Raw genomic sequence first — 18,002 nt, 5'->3', positions numbered from 1 at the left:
TCAATGTGCAAAAATCTCTAGCATTCCTATACACCAACAACAAGTAGGCAGAGAGCCATCCCATTCACAATTGCTACAAAATGAATAAGAAGGAATCCCTCTTCAATTTTGTGGAATAGTTTCAGTACAAATGATACCAGCTCTTCATTGTACCTCTGGTAGAATTCAGCTGTGAATCCATCTGGTCCTAGGCTTTCTTTATTACTGCCTCAGTTTCAGAACTTGTTGTTGGTTCTGATGCCCCATATCATTGCTGATTGTGTTTATTGGATTCTTCTCTCTTTTCTTCTTTATCAGTGTAGCTAGTGGTCTATTTTACTACTTTTTTTCTAAAAACAGGTCCTGGATTGGTTGATTTTTTTTGAAGAGTTTTTCGTGTGTCTAACTCCTTCAGTTCAGCTCTGATCGTGGTTTCTTGTCTTCTGCTAGCTTTGGGGTTTGTTTGCTCTTGGCTCTCATGTTCTTTTAATTGAGATGTTAGGTTGTTAACTTGAGATCTTTCTAGCGTTTTGATGTGGGCATTTAGTGCTATAAATTTTTTTATTAACACTGCTTTAGTTGCATCCAGAGATTCTGGTACATTGTCTCTTTGTTCTCATTAGTTTCAAAGTACTTCTTGATTTCTGCCTTAATTTCATTATTTACTCAAGAGTCATTCAGGAGCAGGTTGTTCAATTTTCATGTAGTTGTGTGGTTTTGAGTGAATTTCTTAATCTTCAGTTCTAATTTGTGTTGTGGTCTGAAAGACCGTTATGATTTCACTTATTTTGCATTTGCTGAGGAACGTTTTACTTCCAATTATGTGATCGATTTTAGAGTAAGTGCCATGTGGCAATGAGAAGAATGTATATTCTGTTGGGTTTTGGTGGAGATTTCTGTAAATATCTATCAAGTCCGCTTGATCCAGAGCTGAGTTCAGGTCCTGAATATCTTTGTTAATTTTCTGCCTCGATGATCTGTCTAATACTGTTAGTGGGGTGTTAAGGTCTCTCACTATTATTGTGTGGGAGTCTAAGTCTCTTTGTAGGTCTCTTAAGAATTTGCTTTATGAGTCTGGGTGCTTCTGTATTGGGTGCCTATATATTTAGGATAGTTATCTCTTCTTGAACCCTTTACAATTATGTAACATTCTTTTTTGACCTTTGTTGGTTTAAAATCAGAAACTAGGATTGCAACCCCTGCTTTTTTTCTGTTATCCATTTGCTTGTAAATTTTCCTCCATCTCTTTATTTTGAGCCTATGTGTGTCTTTCCATGTGAGATGGATCTCTTGAAGACAGCGTGTTGATGGGTCTCCACTCTTTATCCAGCTTGCCATTCTTTGTCTTTTAATTGGGGCATTTAACCCATTTGCATTTAAGGTTAGTATTGTTATGTGTGAATTTGATACTGTCATCATGATGCTAGCTGGTTATTTTGCAGACATGTTTATGTGGTTGATTCATAGTGTCACTGGTCTGTGTACTTCAGTGTGTATTTGTCATGGCTGCCGACGGTTTTTCTTTTCCATACTTAATGCTTCCTTCAGAAGCTCTTGCAAGGCAGGCCTGGTGGTGATGAATTCCCTCAGCATTTGTTTCTCCTTCACTTATGAAGCTTAGTTTGGCCAGATATGAAATTCTGGAAATTCTTTTTGTTGGGAATTCTTTAAGAAATGAATTGGAAATTATTTTCTTTAAGAATGTTGAATATTGGCTCCAATCTCTTCTGGCTTGGAGGGTTTCAGCTGAGAGGTCTGCTGTTAGTCTGATGGACTTCCCTTTGTGGATGACCTAGCCTTTCTGTCTGGCTGACCCCTAACATTTCTTCTTTCATTTCAACCTTGGAGAATCTGCTGATTATATGTCTTGTGGTTGATCTTTTCATGGAGTATCTTACTGGGGTTCTCCACATTTCCTGAATTTAAATGTTGGCTTTTCCTGCTAGGTTGGGGAAGTTCTCCCGGATGATATCCTCAAGTATGTTTTTCAACTTGGTTCTGTTCTCCCTGTTTCTTTCAGGTACCCCATCAGTCACAGCTCCTTTTACATAATCTTATAGTTCTCGGAGGTTTTGTTTGTTCCTTTTCATTCTTTTTTGTTTAATGTGTCTACCTGCCTTATTTCAGCAAGATAGTTTTCAAGTTCTAAAATTTTTTCCTCTGCTTGGTCTGTTCGGTTATTGATACTTGTGGTTGCATTGTGAAGTTCTCGTGTTGTGTTTTTCAGCTCCATCAGGTCATTTATATTCCTCTCTAAACTGATTGTTCTGGTTTACAGCTCCTGTAATGTTTTATCATAGTGCTTCGTTTCTTTGCATTGGGTTAGAACATGCTCCTTTAGCTTAGCGAAGTTCCTTATTACCCACCTTCTGAAGCCTACTTCCATCACTTCAGCCATCTTGGCCTCGGCCCAGTTCTGTCTGCTTAGGGGAGAGGTGTTGCAGTCATTTGGAGGAGAAGAGACACTCTGGCCTTTTGAATTTTCAGCATTTTTGCTTTGATTTTTTCTCATCTTTGTGGGCTTATCTACCTGTGATTTTTGAGATTGCTGACCTTTGAATGGGGTTTTTCTGGGGTCCTTTTTGTTGACGATGATTTTGTTGCTTTCTGTTTGTTTTTAACGGTCAAGCTGCTCTTCTGTAGGGCTGCTGCAGTTTGCTGAGGGTTCACTCCAGACCCTAGTTGCTTCTGTTTTTCCTGTACCCAGAGGTATCACCAGTGAAGGCTGTGAAACAACAAAGATGGCAGCCAGATCCTTCTGGAAGCTCTGTCATAGGGGGGTATAGACCTGTTGCCAGCCCAAACACACCTATAGCAGGTGGCTGGAGACCCTTGTTGTGAGATCTTATGCAGATAGGAAGAATGGGATCAGGGACCTGCTTAAAGAGGCAGTCTGGCTGCTTGTTGGTGGAGCAGGTGTGCTGTGTTGGGGGTGGATCATTTCTCACCCAGACTGTTTGGACTCTCCAGAGCCGGCTGAGTGGAACAGCTGAGTCAACCGAACTGCAGAGATGGTAGCCGCTTCTCCCACTGGGAACTCTGTCTCAGGAAGAGATCAAAGCTCTGTCTTTATAATCCTGGCTGGTGTGGCTGAAGCCTCTGCAGGGAGGTCCTCCCCAGTGAGGAGGAATGGATTGGGGTCCTGCTTAAAGAAGCAGTCTGGCCATGATCAGATAGAGCAGCTATGCTCTGTTGGTGGGGGAACCTTCCTTGTCTGGACTGTTTGGACTCTCCAAAGCTGGCAGGCTGGAACAGCTGAGTCGACCAATCTGCAGAGATGGTGGCCACCCTCCCCCGGAAGCCCTGTCCCAGGGAGAGATCGGAGCTCTGTCCTTATAACCCTGACTGGAGTGGCTAAAGCTTCCACAGGGATAAGTGTATTTTTTGCATCTAAATAAGTATGTCCTTTTCATATATAATCTATTTATTATTCATTTACTGTCTAAGTATTTGAGTGACTATGTTTTCCCTTCTGGGGATATATTAGTTTACAATATTAAGATCTTTTCTCTTGTGCAGGTTAAATTTTAGCAGGGGTAGCGTGCATAGGGAGACAGACAATAAGTGATAGGCATATGTAAATTGAGTTACATGTCAAGAAGCTGAGAAATGCTATGGAAAAAGAAAAAGAACTGGGTAAGGGAAAATCAGGAGCAGAGAGTCAGGTTGCAGACAGATTACAATTTTAAATAAAGTTGGCAGGATACACCTCATTGAGAAGATGACATTTCAGCAATGACCTGAAGGAATTGAGGGAATTAACAATTCAAATAATGAGGGAAAGTATATTCCCACCAGAGTGTCTAGCTGATGCAGAGGTTCTAATGCAAGAACATACTTTATGTAAGAAGACAGCAAAGTGTATGGCTAGAACACAGCAAGGAGAAGAGATGAGATAACAGAAGAATGAGGTGCCAGATAATATCAGGCTTGTAAGTGTTAGGATTTTATCATTGACCCATAGAAGCATTTTGTAGATTAATATTTTGCATGTCACTTTACATTTTGATATCATTTAAATTAGTGTGTGATGTTCTTGACAGTTAAAAAATGTCTATATCAGAACTATCAGTCTTTTAAAATTTCTTCATAATTTTTATACTTAAGAGTTTTGTAGGGGTTTTTTTGTTTTTTTGTTTTTGTTTTTTTGAAAGAGTCTCACTTAGTCGCCCAGGCTGGAGTGTGGTGGTGCAGTCTCGGCTCACTGCATCCTCCACCTCCTAGTAGGTTCAAGTGATTCTCCTGCCTCAGCCTCGCATGTGGTTGGGATTACAGGCGTGCATCACCACGCCCAGCTAATTTTTTTTTTTTTTTTTTTTTTTTTTTTTTTTTTTTAGTAGAGATGGAGTTTCACCATAATGGCCAGAGTGGTCTCAAACTCCTCACCTCAGGTGATCCACCTGCCTCAGCCTCCCAAAGTGCTGGGATTATAGGCAGGAGCCACTGAGCCCAGCCACTTAGAGTTTTAATTCTATTAATTATCCTTTCTATATATCAAACATACTGAAGTCAAAACAAAATAGTAACTTTTCACTTGTCCAAGGAAATTGACAAATCTTTAATTCTCTCCTTTTGTAGCTTGCTTTCTTCTGCCTTTGTAAATTTAAGAGGATGCCAGTAGTTTTAAGAAACTTTACAATAGTTGTAAGGAATATTTTAACACTTTGAATATATCATCTCATTGCCTTCTTTTTTTTTTATTATTATACTTTAAGTTCTAGGGTACATGTGCACAACATGCAGGTTTGATACGTAGGTATATATGTGCCATGATGGTTTGCTGTACCCATCAACTCATCATTTACATTAGGTATGTCTCCTAATGCTATCCCTCCCTCAGGCCCCCATCCCTCAACAGGCCCTGGTGGGTGATGTTCCCCGCCCTGTGTCCAAGGCCCTGTGTCCAATTGATCTCATTGTTCAATTCCCACCTATGAGTGAGAACATGTGGTATTTGGTTTTCTGTCCTTATAGTTTCCTGAAAATGATGGTTTCCAGCTTCATCCATGTCCCGGCAAAGGACATGAACTGATCCTTTTTTATGGCTGCATAGTATTCCATGGTGTATACGTGCCACATTTTCTTAATCCAGTCTATCATTGATGGACATTTGGGTTGGTTCCAAGTCTTTGCTATTGTCAATAGTGCCACAATAAACATACATGTGCATGTGTCTTCATAGTAGCATGATTTATAATCCTTTGGGTATATAAGCAGTAATGGGATTGCTGGGTCAAATATTAATTCTAGTTTAGATGCTTGAGGAATCACCACACTGTCTTCCACAAAGGTTGAACTAATTTACACTCACACCAACAGTGTAAAAGCGTTCCTATTTCTCCACATCCTCTCCAGCATCTGTTGTTTCCTGACTTTTTAAATGATTGCTATTCTAACTGGTGTGAGATGGTATCTCATTGTGGTTTTGATTTGCACTTCTCTGATGACCAGTGATGATGAGCATTTTTCCATGTGTTTGTTGGTTGTGTAGATGTCTTCTTTTGAGAAGTGTCTATTCATATCCTTTGCCCACTTTTTGATGGGGTTGTTTGTTTTTTTCTTATAAGTTTGTTTGATTTCTTTGTAGATTCTGGATATTAGCCCTTTGTCAGATGGGTAGATTGCAAAAATTTTCTCCCATTCTGTAAGTTGCCTGTTCACTCTGATGATAGTTTCTTTTGCTGTGGAGCAGCTCTTTAGTTTAATTAGATCCCATTTGTCAATTTTGGCTTTTGTTGCCATTGCTTTTGGTGTTTTAGTCATGAAGTCCTTGACCATGCCTATGTCCTAAATGGTATTGCCTAGGTTTTCTTCTAGGGGTTTTGTGGTTTTAGGTCTAACATTTAGGTCTCTAATCCATCTTGAATTAATTTTTGTATAAGGTGTAAGGAAAGGATCCAATGTCAGCTTTCTACATATGGCTAGCCAGTTTTCCCAGCACCATTTATTAAATAGGGAATCCTTTCCCCATTTCTTGTTTTTGTCAGGTTTGTCAAAGATCAGATGGTTGTAGATGTGTGGTATTATTTCTGAGGGCTCTGTTCTGTTCCATTGGTCTATATCTCTGTTTTGGTACCAGTACCATGCTGTTTTGGTTACTGTAGCCTTGTAGTATAGTTTGAAGTCAGGTAGCGTGATGCCTCCAGCTTTGTTCTTTTGGCTTAGGATTGTCTTGGCAATGCAGGCTGTTTTTTGGTTCCATATGAACTTTAAAGTAGTTTTTTCCAATTCTGCGAAGAAAGTCATTGGTAGCTTGATGGGGATGGCACTGAATCTATGAATTACCTTGGGCAGTGCGGCCATTTTCATGATATTGATTCTTCCTATCCATGAGCATGGAATATTCTTCCATTTGTTTGTGTCCTCTTTTATTTCTTTGAGCAGTGGTTTGTAGTTCTCTTTGAAGAGGTCCTTCACATCCCTTGTAAGTTGAATTACTAGGTATTTCATTCTCTTTGTAGCAATTGTGAATGGGAGTTCACTCATGATTTGGCTCTCTGTGTGTCTGTTAATGGTGTATAGGAATGCTTGTGATTTTTGCACATTGATTTTGTATCCAGAGACTTTGCTGAAGTTGCTTATCAGCTAAAGGATATTTTGGGTTCAGACGATGGGGTTTTCTAAATATACAATCATGTCATCTGCAAACAGGGACAATTTGACTTTCTCATTTTCTAATTGAACACCCTTTATTTCTTTCTCTTGCCTGATTGCCCTGGCCAGAACTTCCAACACTATGTTGAACAGGAGTGGTGAGAGAGAGCATCCCTGTCTTGTGCCAGTTTTCAAAGGGAATGCTTCCAGTTTTTGCCCATTCAGTATGATATTGGCTGTGGGTTTGTCATAAATAGCTCTTATTATTTTGAGATATGTTCCATCAATACCTAGTTCATTGAGAGTTTTTAGCATGAAGGGCTGTTGCATTTTGTTAAAGGCCTTTTCTGCATCTATTGAGATAATCATGTGGTTTTTGTTGTTGATTCTGTTTATGTGATGGATTACATTTATTGATTTGCATATGTTGAACCAGTCTTGCATCCCAGGGATGAAGCCCACTTGATCATGGTGGATAAGCTTTTTCATGTGCTGCTGGATTTGTTTTGCCAGTATTTTATTGAGGATTTTTGCATTGATGTTCATCAGGGATATTGGTCTAAAATTCTCTTTTTTTTGTTGTGTTTCTGCCAGGCTTTGGTGTCAGGATGATATTGGCCTCATAAATTGAGTTAGGGAGGATTCTCTCTTTTTCCATTGATTGGAATAGTTTCAGAAGGAAGGGTACCAGCTCCTCTTTGTACCTCTTGTAGAATTCGGCTGTGAATCCATCTGGTCCTGGACTTTTTTTAGTTGGTAGGCTATTAATTATTGCCTCAATTTCAGAGCCTGTTATTTGTCTATTCAGAGATTCAGCTTCTTCCTGGTTTAGTCTTGGGAGGGTGTATGTGTCCAGGAATTTATCCATTTCTTCTAGATTTTCTAGTTTATTTGCGTAGAGGTGTTTATAGTATTCTCTGATGGTAGTTTGTATTTCTGTGGGATCAGTGGTGATATCCCCTTTATCATTTTTTATTGTGTCTATTTGATTCTTCTTTCTTTTCTTCTTTATTAGTCTTGCTAGCAGTCTATCAATTTTGTTCTTTTCAAAAAACTAGCTCCTGGATTCATTGATTTTTTGAAGGGTTTTTTATGTCTCTATCTCCTTCAGTTCTGCTCTGATCTTAGTTATTTCTTGCGTTCTGCTAGCTTTTGAATGTGTTTGCTCTTGCTTCTCTAGTTCTTTCAGTTGTGATGTTAGGGTGTTGATTTTAGATCTTTCCTGCTTTCTCTTATAGGCATTTAGTAGTATAAATTTCCCTCTACACACTGCTTTAAATGTGTCCCAAAGATCCTGGTACGTTGTGTCTTTGTTTTCGTTGGTTTCAAAGAACATCTTTATTTCTGCCTTCATTCGTTATTTATCCAGTAGTCATTCAGGATCAAGTTGTTCAGTTTTCATGTAGTTGAGTGGTTTTGAGTGAGTTTCTTAATCCTGAGTTCTAATTTGATTGCACTGTGATCTGAGAGACAGTTTGTTGTGATTTGTGTTCTTTTATATTTGCTGAAGAGTGGTTTACTTCCAATTATGTAATCGATTTTAGAATAGGTGCAATGTGGTGCTCCAAAGAATGTATATTCTGTTGATTTGGGGTGGAGAGTTCTGTAGATGTCTGTTAGGTCTGCTTGGTGCAGAGCTGAGTTCAGGTCCTGGATATCCTTGTTAACATTTGTCTTGTTGAGCTGTCTAGTATTGACAGTGGGGTGTTAAAGTCTCCCATTATTATTGTGTAGGAGTCTAAGTCTCTTTTTAGGTCTCTAAGGACTTGCTTTATGAATCTGGGTGCTCCTGTATTGGGTACATATATATGTGGGATTGTTAGCTATTCTTGTTCAATTCATCCGTTTACCATTATGTACTGGCCTTTGTTGTCTCTTTTAATCTTTGTTGGTTTAAAGTCTGTTTTATCAGAGACGAGGATTGCAACCCCTGCTCTTTTTTTCTTTCCATTTGCTTGGTAGATCTTCCTCCTTCCCTTTATTTGAGCCTATGTGTGTCTCTGCACATGAGATGGGTCTCCTGAAGACAGCACACTGATGGGTCTTGACTCTTTATCCAATTTCCAGTCTCTGTCTTTTAATTGGGGCTTTTAGCCCATTTAAATTTAAGGTTAATATTGTTATGTGTAAATTTGATCCTGTTATTATGATGTTTGCTGGTTATTTTGCCTGTTAATTGATGCAGTTTCTTCATAGCACCAATGGTCTTTACAGTTTGGCATGTTTTTGCAGTGGCTGGTACCGGTTGTTCCTTTCCATGTTTAGTGCTTCCTTCAGGAGCTCTTGTAAGGCAGGCCTGGTGGTGACAGAATCTCTCAGCATTTGCTTGTCTGTAAAGGATTTTATTTCTCCTTCACTTATGAAGATTAGGTTGGCTGGATATTAAATTCTGGGCTGAAAATTCTTTTCTTTAAGAATGTTGAATATTGTCCCCCACTCTCTTCTGGGTTGTAGGGTTTCTGCTGAGAGGTCCGTTGTTAGTCTGATGGGCTTCCCTTTGTCGATAACTTGACCTTTCTCTCTGGTTGCCCTTAACAGTTTTTTTTTTTTTTTAGTGGGCAGGAATCTCTTTTTTTTTTTTTAATTATTATTATACTTTAAGTTTTAGGGTACATGTGCACATTGTGCCGGTTAGTTACATATGTATACATGTGCCATGCTGGTGCGCTGCACCCACTAACTCGTCATCTAGCATTAGGTATATCTCCTGATGCTATCCCTCCCCCCTCCCCCCACCCCACAACAGTCCCCAGAATGTGATATTCCCCTTCCTGTGTCCATGTGATCTCATTGTTCAGTTCCCACCTATGAGTGAGAATATGCGGTGTTTGGTTTTTTGTTCTTGCGATAGTTTACTGAGAATGATGATTTCCAGTTTCACCCATGTCCCTACAAAGGACATGAACTCATCATTTTTTATGGCTGCATAGTATTCCATGGTGTATATGTGCCACATTTTCTTAATCCAGTCTGTCATTGTTGGACATTTGGGTTGGTTCCAAGTCTTTGCTATTGTGAATAATGCCGCAATAAACATACGTGTGCGTGTGTCTTTATAGCAGCATGATTCATAGTCCTTTGGGTATATACCCAGTAATGGGATGGCTGGGTCAAATGACAAGCAATGGGGAAAGGATTCCCTATTTAATAAATGGTGCTGGGAAAACTGGCTAGCCATATGTAGAAAGCTGAAACTGGATCCCTTCCTTACACCTTATACAAAAATCAATTCAAGATGGATTAAAGACTTAAACGTTAGACCTAAAACCATAAAAACCCTACAAGAAAACCTAGGCATTACCATTCAGGACATAGGCATGGGCAAGTACTTCATGTCTAAAACACCAAAAGCAATGGCAACAAAAGCCAAAATTGACAAATGGGATGTAATTAAACTAAAGAGCTTCTGCACAGCAAAAGAAACTACCATCAGAGTGAACAGGCAACCTACAAAATGGGAGAAAATTTTTGCAACCTACTCATCTGACAAAGGGCTAATATCCAGAATCTACAATGAATGCAAACAAATTTACACGAAAAAAACAACCCCATCACAAAGTGGGCAAAGGACATGAACAGACACTTCTCAAAAGAAGACATTTATGCAGCCAAAAAACACATGAAAAAATGCTCATCATCACTGGCCATCAGAGAAATGCAAATCAAAACCACAATGAGATACCATCTCACACCAGTTAGAATGGCGATCATTAAAAAGTCAGGAAACAACAGGTGCTGGAGAGGATGTGAAGAAATAGGAACACTTTTACACTGTTGGTGGGACTGTAAACTAGTTCAACCATTGTGGAAGTCAGTGTGGCGATTCCTCAGGGATCTAGAACTAGAAATACCATTTGACCCAGCCATCCCATTACTGGGTATATACCCAAAGGACTATAAATCATGGTGCTATAAAGACACATGCACACACATGTTTATTGCGGCATTGTTCACAATAGCAAAGACTTGGAACCAACCCAAATGTCCAACAATGATAGACTGGATTAAGAAAATGTGGCACATATACACCATGGAATTCTATGCAGCCATAAAAAATGATGAGTTCATGTCCTTTGTAGGGACATGGATGAAATTGGAAAACATCATTCTCAGTAAACTATCGCAAGAACAAAAAACCAAACACCGCATATTCTCACTCATAGGTGGGAATTGAACAATGAGATCACATGGACACAGGAAGGGGAACATCACACTCTGGGGACTGTTGTGGGGTGGCGGGAGGGGGGAGGGATAGCATTGGGAGATATACCTAATGCTAGATGACGAGTTAGTGGGTGCAGTGCACCAGCATGGCACATGTATACATATGTAACTAACCTGCACAATGTGCACATGTACCTTAAAACTTAAAGTATAATAATAAAAAAAGATAATATAGATTATGTTTTTTACTTTAGAGTAGAGAAAGTTTTCTAAAATGAGACCCAAAACACAGTAGCCATCAGGTATAATACCAATAAATGGAACTACTTTAAAATTAAGGACTGCTTCCCATCATAACACATCATTAGTACACTACAAAACAAGCCATAGAATGGGAGAAGCATATCTCTACACATATAACCAAAAAAAGCCCTTAAGTCTTAGAAATCCAACTCTTCCAAGTCAGGGGCCAAAAAAGATAATCCAAAAAATACTGGAAGCAGATTGAACAGGCAAGTCATAAAAGAAGCCAAAGAACATATCAAAGGATGTTTAGTATTGTTAATGATAAGAGAAAAGAAAATTAAAACCCTGATGAGATATCTTTACATATGTACGAGAATGATTTAAATTAAAATCTGACAATACAAAGTGTTTCTTAGGCTGTGAGGTAATGGAACTGTTTGTTATCTGTTGCTGGTATGTATATTACTTTGAAAAACTATTTAGCATCTTCTGAAGTGGAAGATATGTATATCCTATTTTTAGAGCTCTAAACTGGAAGAAACTCAGATGTCCAGCAACAGTAGAATAGATAAAAGACTGTATATTCATATGATGGAATTCTGTACAGTACTAAAAATTGACTACAGCTACAGAAAACAGTATTGATAAATCTCACATTATTGAGTGGGGAAAGAACACAAAATAATACTGCATGACTCCATTTATATGAAATTTAAAATTGATTAAATGTTTAGCAGTGCAAGTTTAGGGGATAAACTATAAAGAAGAGCAAAGTTGTTATTACCATAAATGACAAGAGAGTGGTTGTCTTTAGAAAAGTGGGAGGGTGTGGTAATTGACAGAGATCTGCGGAATCTTTTTGGAGTTGCTGGCAGTGCCAGTGACCAGGATAGTAGGTTTATGGGTTAATTCACTGAGCTCTACATTTTGTTTTGTGTATTTTTTATTTGTGTTATTTCACATACAAAAAGCTTAAATATAATGTTACATTACAAATGAATCATTATGCAAATATCTGAAGGAATTGGAGTTAGTAAAATGATTGTTAGGCTTTTTCAGTGGTATATCACATTTAGTACAGTAAACATGGGAGGGCTTTGATAGTGAAAGGTGGTGCATGATACAGTGAACAAACTGGGTGGGAAAGAAAATATACTCACCTGTAAAATGATATGTATGATACTGGTCTTTTTAATCTATAAATATGTTTGCAGAAAACAAGTGTTCATAGTCGGTTGGGGATTATTTATAATCCTACATCAAAAATAAATGAAGAGAACACAGCTATTTCTAGAGGAATTTTGGCAGCTTTTCTTACACAGAAGAACATGTTTTTGAGAAGCTTTCTTGGGCAACTGGCAAAGGAAGAAATTGCTACAGCTATTTACTCTGGAGATAAAGTTAAAACATTCCTTATTGAGGTCAGTAGCTATTTGAAATATTAAATATGTATGTATTGCATATTTTAAAAGTGTAAGTGTATTTGGAGATATTGTTACTGAAAAACAATGGTAGATTTAAACAAATGAAGATAATAAACATTCCTTTTCAAATGGGAAAAGATAAACATTAAATGATATGACTCTGCACAGAGGCATTTAATAAATCAGATTTCATATGTTTCATTAACTACTTCATGATTCTTAAAGTTGATGGCATTCTAGTTAGGATATGTACTTAAGTGAAGAATTGGGCGTTAAAGCGTTACGTAAATCTCAGGTATTTCACTGAAGGGGTCCATTATGGGGGGAGTTTCAACGATGATCCTCTTGAAGAAACAATCATTATTCATTCAAAAAATACATATTGATCGTTTATGAGACAATGGAGATAAACTTGTGAACAAGCAGATAGAGTCCCTGTCCCTGTTCTTTGTGGAGCTTACATTGTAGGAGGAAAGACAGACAAAATATTTATAAGTGGTTTTGATTGATTTGCTTCCAAAAGTCAGGTCATTAGCTAAGGATTAGAGTGGCAGTATGTATTTTTAAAGGGTCGAGGACAAAAAGAGGAAATGTTGAATATTTTACTATTATTCTGAGAGTGAGAAAGTAAATTAAATGCATTAGTGAAGGAAGATTTCTGGTCATTGCTGAGGGTCCACTTGAGATTAATGACAATAAATTCAAAGTGAGATCAGCCTTGGTCGTATGTTTTTCTCCAACTGTATTTTACTGTTTTCATCCAGTTGCAGACTCAGCAGAGTTGTGTTTAACCAAGGCTGGGGTTTGGACCAGTGAATATGACCGAGGGGGAGCATTCAAGGGAGCTAAACATGGAGAAGTTTTGGTTATAGTAAAGTACCCTGAGATAGAACTTGGTTAAAAGGAAATTACGCCATGGGAAGGATGATAGACAGTGAATAAATGGTAGAGTCTGTGGACTGAAAGTTTGAGTAATGGTTGATCTAGGGATGGTGATGGTCATGAGGTTGTGGTCAGAAAGGGGACGATTGAAATGGGGATTTTGGAGGTAAAGAGGATCAGGGCCTACATGGTCCAACACCACAGCCACTGGCTACATATGGCCATTTTATACTTAAATAAGATTTTAAATTCAGTTCCTCAGTCATAGTAGCCACATTTTGAATGCCGCATAACCATATGAAGCCATGGCTGCCATATTGGACAATGCGGGAAAACATTTTCATCATCATGAAAGCATCTGGGAACTTGTTAGAAATTCAGAATTTAAGGCCTGGATTCTACTGAAGTATATTCTGCATTTTAATAAGATACCAGGTGATTGGTATGTACATTAAAGTTTGAGAAGTACTGAGAGAGAGAAATGTACCTTAGTATGAAGGTGCAATGAGCATGTATGTGGTTTATTTTCTGTGAATGTCCATATATTTTTTTACTTTGACCAAGCATTACTTTTATTATTTCCGTATTTAAATATATTATTACTAAACTGGTCTTCTGGGATTAGTATAATGGGGAGAAAGGAGTATTTCCATTTTAAACACTTTTTAAATTGAAAGTACCAAATAAGAGGTACTGAGTTCAGAATTTAATAAATATTTAATTTCATTTTCTTCATATCAAATTTTATTTAAATTGATGTTCCCTAGTAATTTACTAGTCTGGTATTTTCCCTGAAATTCTCAAAGAATGAATAGCAAACTGTATCAACTTGTAACAAGATTTAAGCATGTTATAAATGACTTGTCAAAACAGAATTCTTTTTTTAAAAATGTTCTTTCGAAGAAAATTATACCAAATAATGATTTTGAAAGTATTATTTAAAATTTTATACTAATATTAAAGTAGTTTTTTAAACAAAATGATTTAATATATTTACTTACTGTTCTCATATTAGTTTCATCAATCTTAACTTTTGCTTTAGGGGATGGATAAGAATGCTTTTGAGAAAAAATATAATACTGTTGGAGTGAATATTTTTCGAACTCACCAGTTGTTCTGTCAAGATGTACTTAAGTTACGTCCTGGAGAAATGGGTATTGTCAGCAATGGGAGAGTAAGTAGAAAAAGCTGTTGCTCTCTTTTCTCAGTGACACTGCAGTGCACTGGTCTGCCTTTTTTCTGTCACAATTCCCCTGATGTGACTGACACACACAGAGGACGGTGTTCATGAGCTGAAGACACCAGACACAACTCAGCATAAATAAAATGGGGTCATGACACACTTCCCATTCCTTCATTCTTTCCCCTATTTAATGAGAATGATGATGTGGGTAAGGAAGAATGTTCTTTATGTGTCTTGCTTTTATTTTGTTCTAATGTAAGTATTAGAAGAAACAACTTAATGCACATCTTCAAAACATTGTCATTAGAACCACTGTTGTAGTAGGTGTAGCAAGTAGGTTATGACATCTTTCTTCTTGTTCCTACAGTTGTGTATGTTAAATGGCATTAGATACTATTTTCAGTTTTGAAGTATCAAGTAGTATAAATTGCCATGTAGTATTTATTAATAAAATATTTACAAGGCTATAGGAAGAAAATCTCTTACTCTCCAACCACCCTAATAAAACTTAATAGCTTATTGTTTTTCCTTTCAGCCCTTTTTTCTACCATACATAGATAGCCATTTTTGGTTTTTTAGAATACATCCTTATAATCGTACTATATATAATTTTACATCATGATTTTTCTGTTAATATAAATGTTTTTCTGATTGCAGTCTTTGTAGACACATACAAAATAAGTGGATGATATCTATATACTAATATTTTTAATATGATAGTCTTATTTCATACAAATTGTTTAAGTAAAAAACTGAATCTGGTGCTTAGGTTTATTAAGAAATCAGCAAATGCAGTGTGTTTCACATATCTGTGGCTTGAATTTTCAAATTATATATCCCTCAATCATCTTCAAAGTTCTAATGCACTCTTAATGTTTTGTTTTTCACTTACTTTTGAATTCTGTTCACCTGCATATTAGATTCAGGTTCATCTATGTACAGTGCTATTTTACACATGTCAAAAGCTGCCATTTATTGTAAAAAGTATTGGTGAATTTTGGTAGTGAGATATGTAGAGCTCTGTAAATGGCATTGCTTTTTCACTTTAAAAGTTACTTTGGGAGGAAATACAGCTTTTAAAAACAGTTCTAAAGCTTTTGGCTGTCTTTGACCATGTCAAGCATTTTAAGGGATAAAGAGGGAAACAATGGCACCTGTTTTATCTAGTGCCTTGCCTTTTAATTATATACTAGGGAAAAGCTATCCTATGTCTTGTCATTTTGATATAATTCATATAGTGTTATTGACATTAATGGTAACAAATACTAGATACAGTTATGTTCAACTTATTTCTCATAAACATAAAACTATGTTTTGTCCTGACTTTCCTTAAAATTGATAAAAATATTAAGATATTAATCTTACACCTACTGTGAACCAAACATTCTTCTAGATTCTGAAGGCACAGCAGTGAACAACTACGTTTTCTTGGGGCTAATATTTTGATGGATAGAGAGAGACAACAAACAGCACCCTTACTGATAAGGCAGCTATCTTAAGTATGTTTATGCTGCTATAAAAATATGCCACAGACTGGCTAATTTATAAAGAACATAAATTTATTTCTTATACTTCTGGATGCTTGGAAATGTGAGGCCGACGTGCTGCCATGGATGTCTGGTGAGGGCTGCTCTCTGCTTCCAGGATGGCCCCTTGTTGCTCTGTTTTTACATGGTGGAAGGTAGAAGGGCAACAGAGTGCTCCCTTCAGTCTTGAACTCTTTTATTATAAGGATACAAATTCCATTCATGAGGGCAGAGCCCTCGTGGCTTAATCATCTCCCAAAGGCCACACCTCTCAGTGCTATCGCACTGGCCACTAAGTTTCAACACATGGGTTTTGAGGGACACATTTTGTCTTATTCTGTTTTGTGCTGCTGTAACAAAATACCTGAGACTATATAATCTCAGAAATCTATAAAAGAACAGAAATTTATTCTCTCATACTTCTGGAGGCTGGGAAGTCCAAGATCAAGGCACTGGCATCTGATGGGAGCTTTCTTGCTGCATCCTCATATGGCAGAAGGCAGTGGGGCAAAAAGGGGATGAGTGCTATGTTCCTACATGGCAGGAGAGAGCAAACCCACTCCTGAAAGCCTTTTTATAGTGGCATTAGTCCATTTTGAGGGCACAGCCCTCATGACCTAAACACCTCCCATTAGGCTCCAGCTGCCAACACTGTTGCATTGGGGATTCAGTTTTAACATAAATTTTGGGGAGGACAAAGACATTCAAACCATAGCACATTCATAGCAGTGTCATATGGGCAAAGAACCAAAGAAGGTGAAGGAGGAAGCCATGTCAAATATCTGGAAGAGGATTGTTCTAGACAGAGTACAGTGAATGCAAAGGACGTGAGGTGAGATCATGTCTGTGAATCCTGTGAATCATGTCTGCTATTCTAAGAATAGCAGGTAGGAAGAGAGCAGTCAGGAGAGAAGCCAGAGAAGTAGCTGGGGGCCAGATCATATTGGGTTTTATAGGAAGTTTAAGGACTCCCACTTTACTCTGAATGAGTTGGGAAGTGCATAGTTCTGGGCAGGAGATTGGCATCATCTAGCTTATGTTTTATTTGGATCACTAGAGGCTGTTACATTGGGAATATACAATAGGGGGTCAGGGAGCCAGTTGGGAGATAATGCAGTAGTCCAGATGAGGGATGATGGTGGCTTGGACCAGAATGGTTCTAGTGGTGGTAGTAAGAAGTGGATATGGGATGTATTTTATGTGAAGAATGGACAGGGACTTTGGTGTGAGATGTGAGAGAACTAAATTACTGGCAGAATGGAGTTACTGTGGATCAAGGTGAGGAAGGCTGCAGGATGAGTGGGGTTGCAGGAGCAGTATAAGAAGAAGGAAAGAGAATTCAGTTTGGACCTCCAAAAAGACTTGTTAAGAAGGTGATTGAATATGAGTGTAATACAGAGGAAGGATTGGGGCTGGAGATAGATATTAAGTCAAATTATGTTGACTTTTTCTGTTGACTAATGGAAAAATGTAATTTCAATTATCCTTTTATTTGTATAACTGTGGTTTTAATAGAAAAGTATATTGGAAAATAAGTCTGTGGTTTATGAGCGATAATGTAATACTTAGCTTATCACTCTGAAAGTAATGCTATTAAGCATAATAATCACAGCAATGTGGCAGATGTTATAAAAATTTGGAATCAGATAGTTTAATGCTTGAAATAAGTATGATATTTTAGTATAAATCTTCATTCTGAGCCTGTTCAAATGTTTCCATTAGAATTGGAACATATGAAAAGTTAAAATTGTTTATAAATGATCAACAACTAGGGTACAATGATGATCGCACAGTTTCTTAAAAACACTGAATAATTTAAAATTGACATATTTAATATTAATGCCACAAATAATGCCATTGTTATAATAATATTTATTTGTATTACACTACATATTCACAATTTGCTGAAAGACATGGGGTAGCAGGGAGTAGGAAAAAAAAGCAGGGTCTTTTTTTTGTTTTATAGTCAGATCTGGATTCAAATTCCAGTTGCACCATTAATTA

At 37.5% G+C, this 18,002-nt stretch overlaps 1 protein-coding gene across 1 annotated transcript in view; it reads left to right on the top strand.

Moving 5' to 3' along the window:
- Positions 1–18,002, top strand: part of UGGT2 (UDP-glucose glycoprotein glucosyltransferase 2) — a 251,160-nt gene that overhangs the window by 137,030 nt on the left and 96,128 nt on the right. Inside the window, exons 21-22 of the mRNA XM_003832030.4 lie at positions 12,198–12,404; positions 14,332–14,463. Of these exons, the coding sequence (XP_003832078.1) occupies positions 12,198–12,404; positions 14,332–14,463 (339 nt within the window). The remainder of the gene's footprint in view (positions 1–12,197; positions 12,405–14,331; positions 14,464–18,002) is intronic.

Source organism: Pan paniscus, chromosome 14 (assembly GCF_029289425.2).
Source record: "Pan paniscus chromosome 14, NHGRI_mPanPan1-v2.0_pri, whole genome shotgun sequence".
Lineage (NCBI taxonomy): Eukaryota > Metazoa > Chordata > Mammalia > Primates > Hominidae > Pan > Pan paniscus.
The sequence above is the reverse complement of the archived record's forward strand: the minus strand, read 5'-3'. Positions and strand labels throughout refer to the sequence as shown.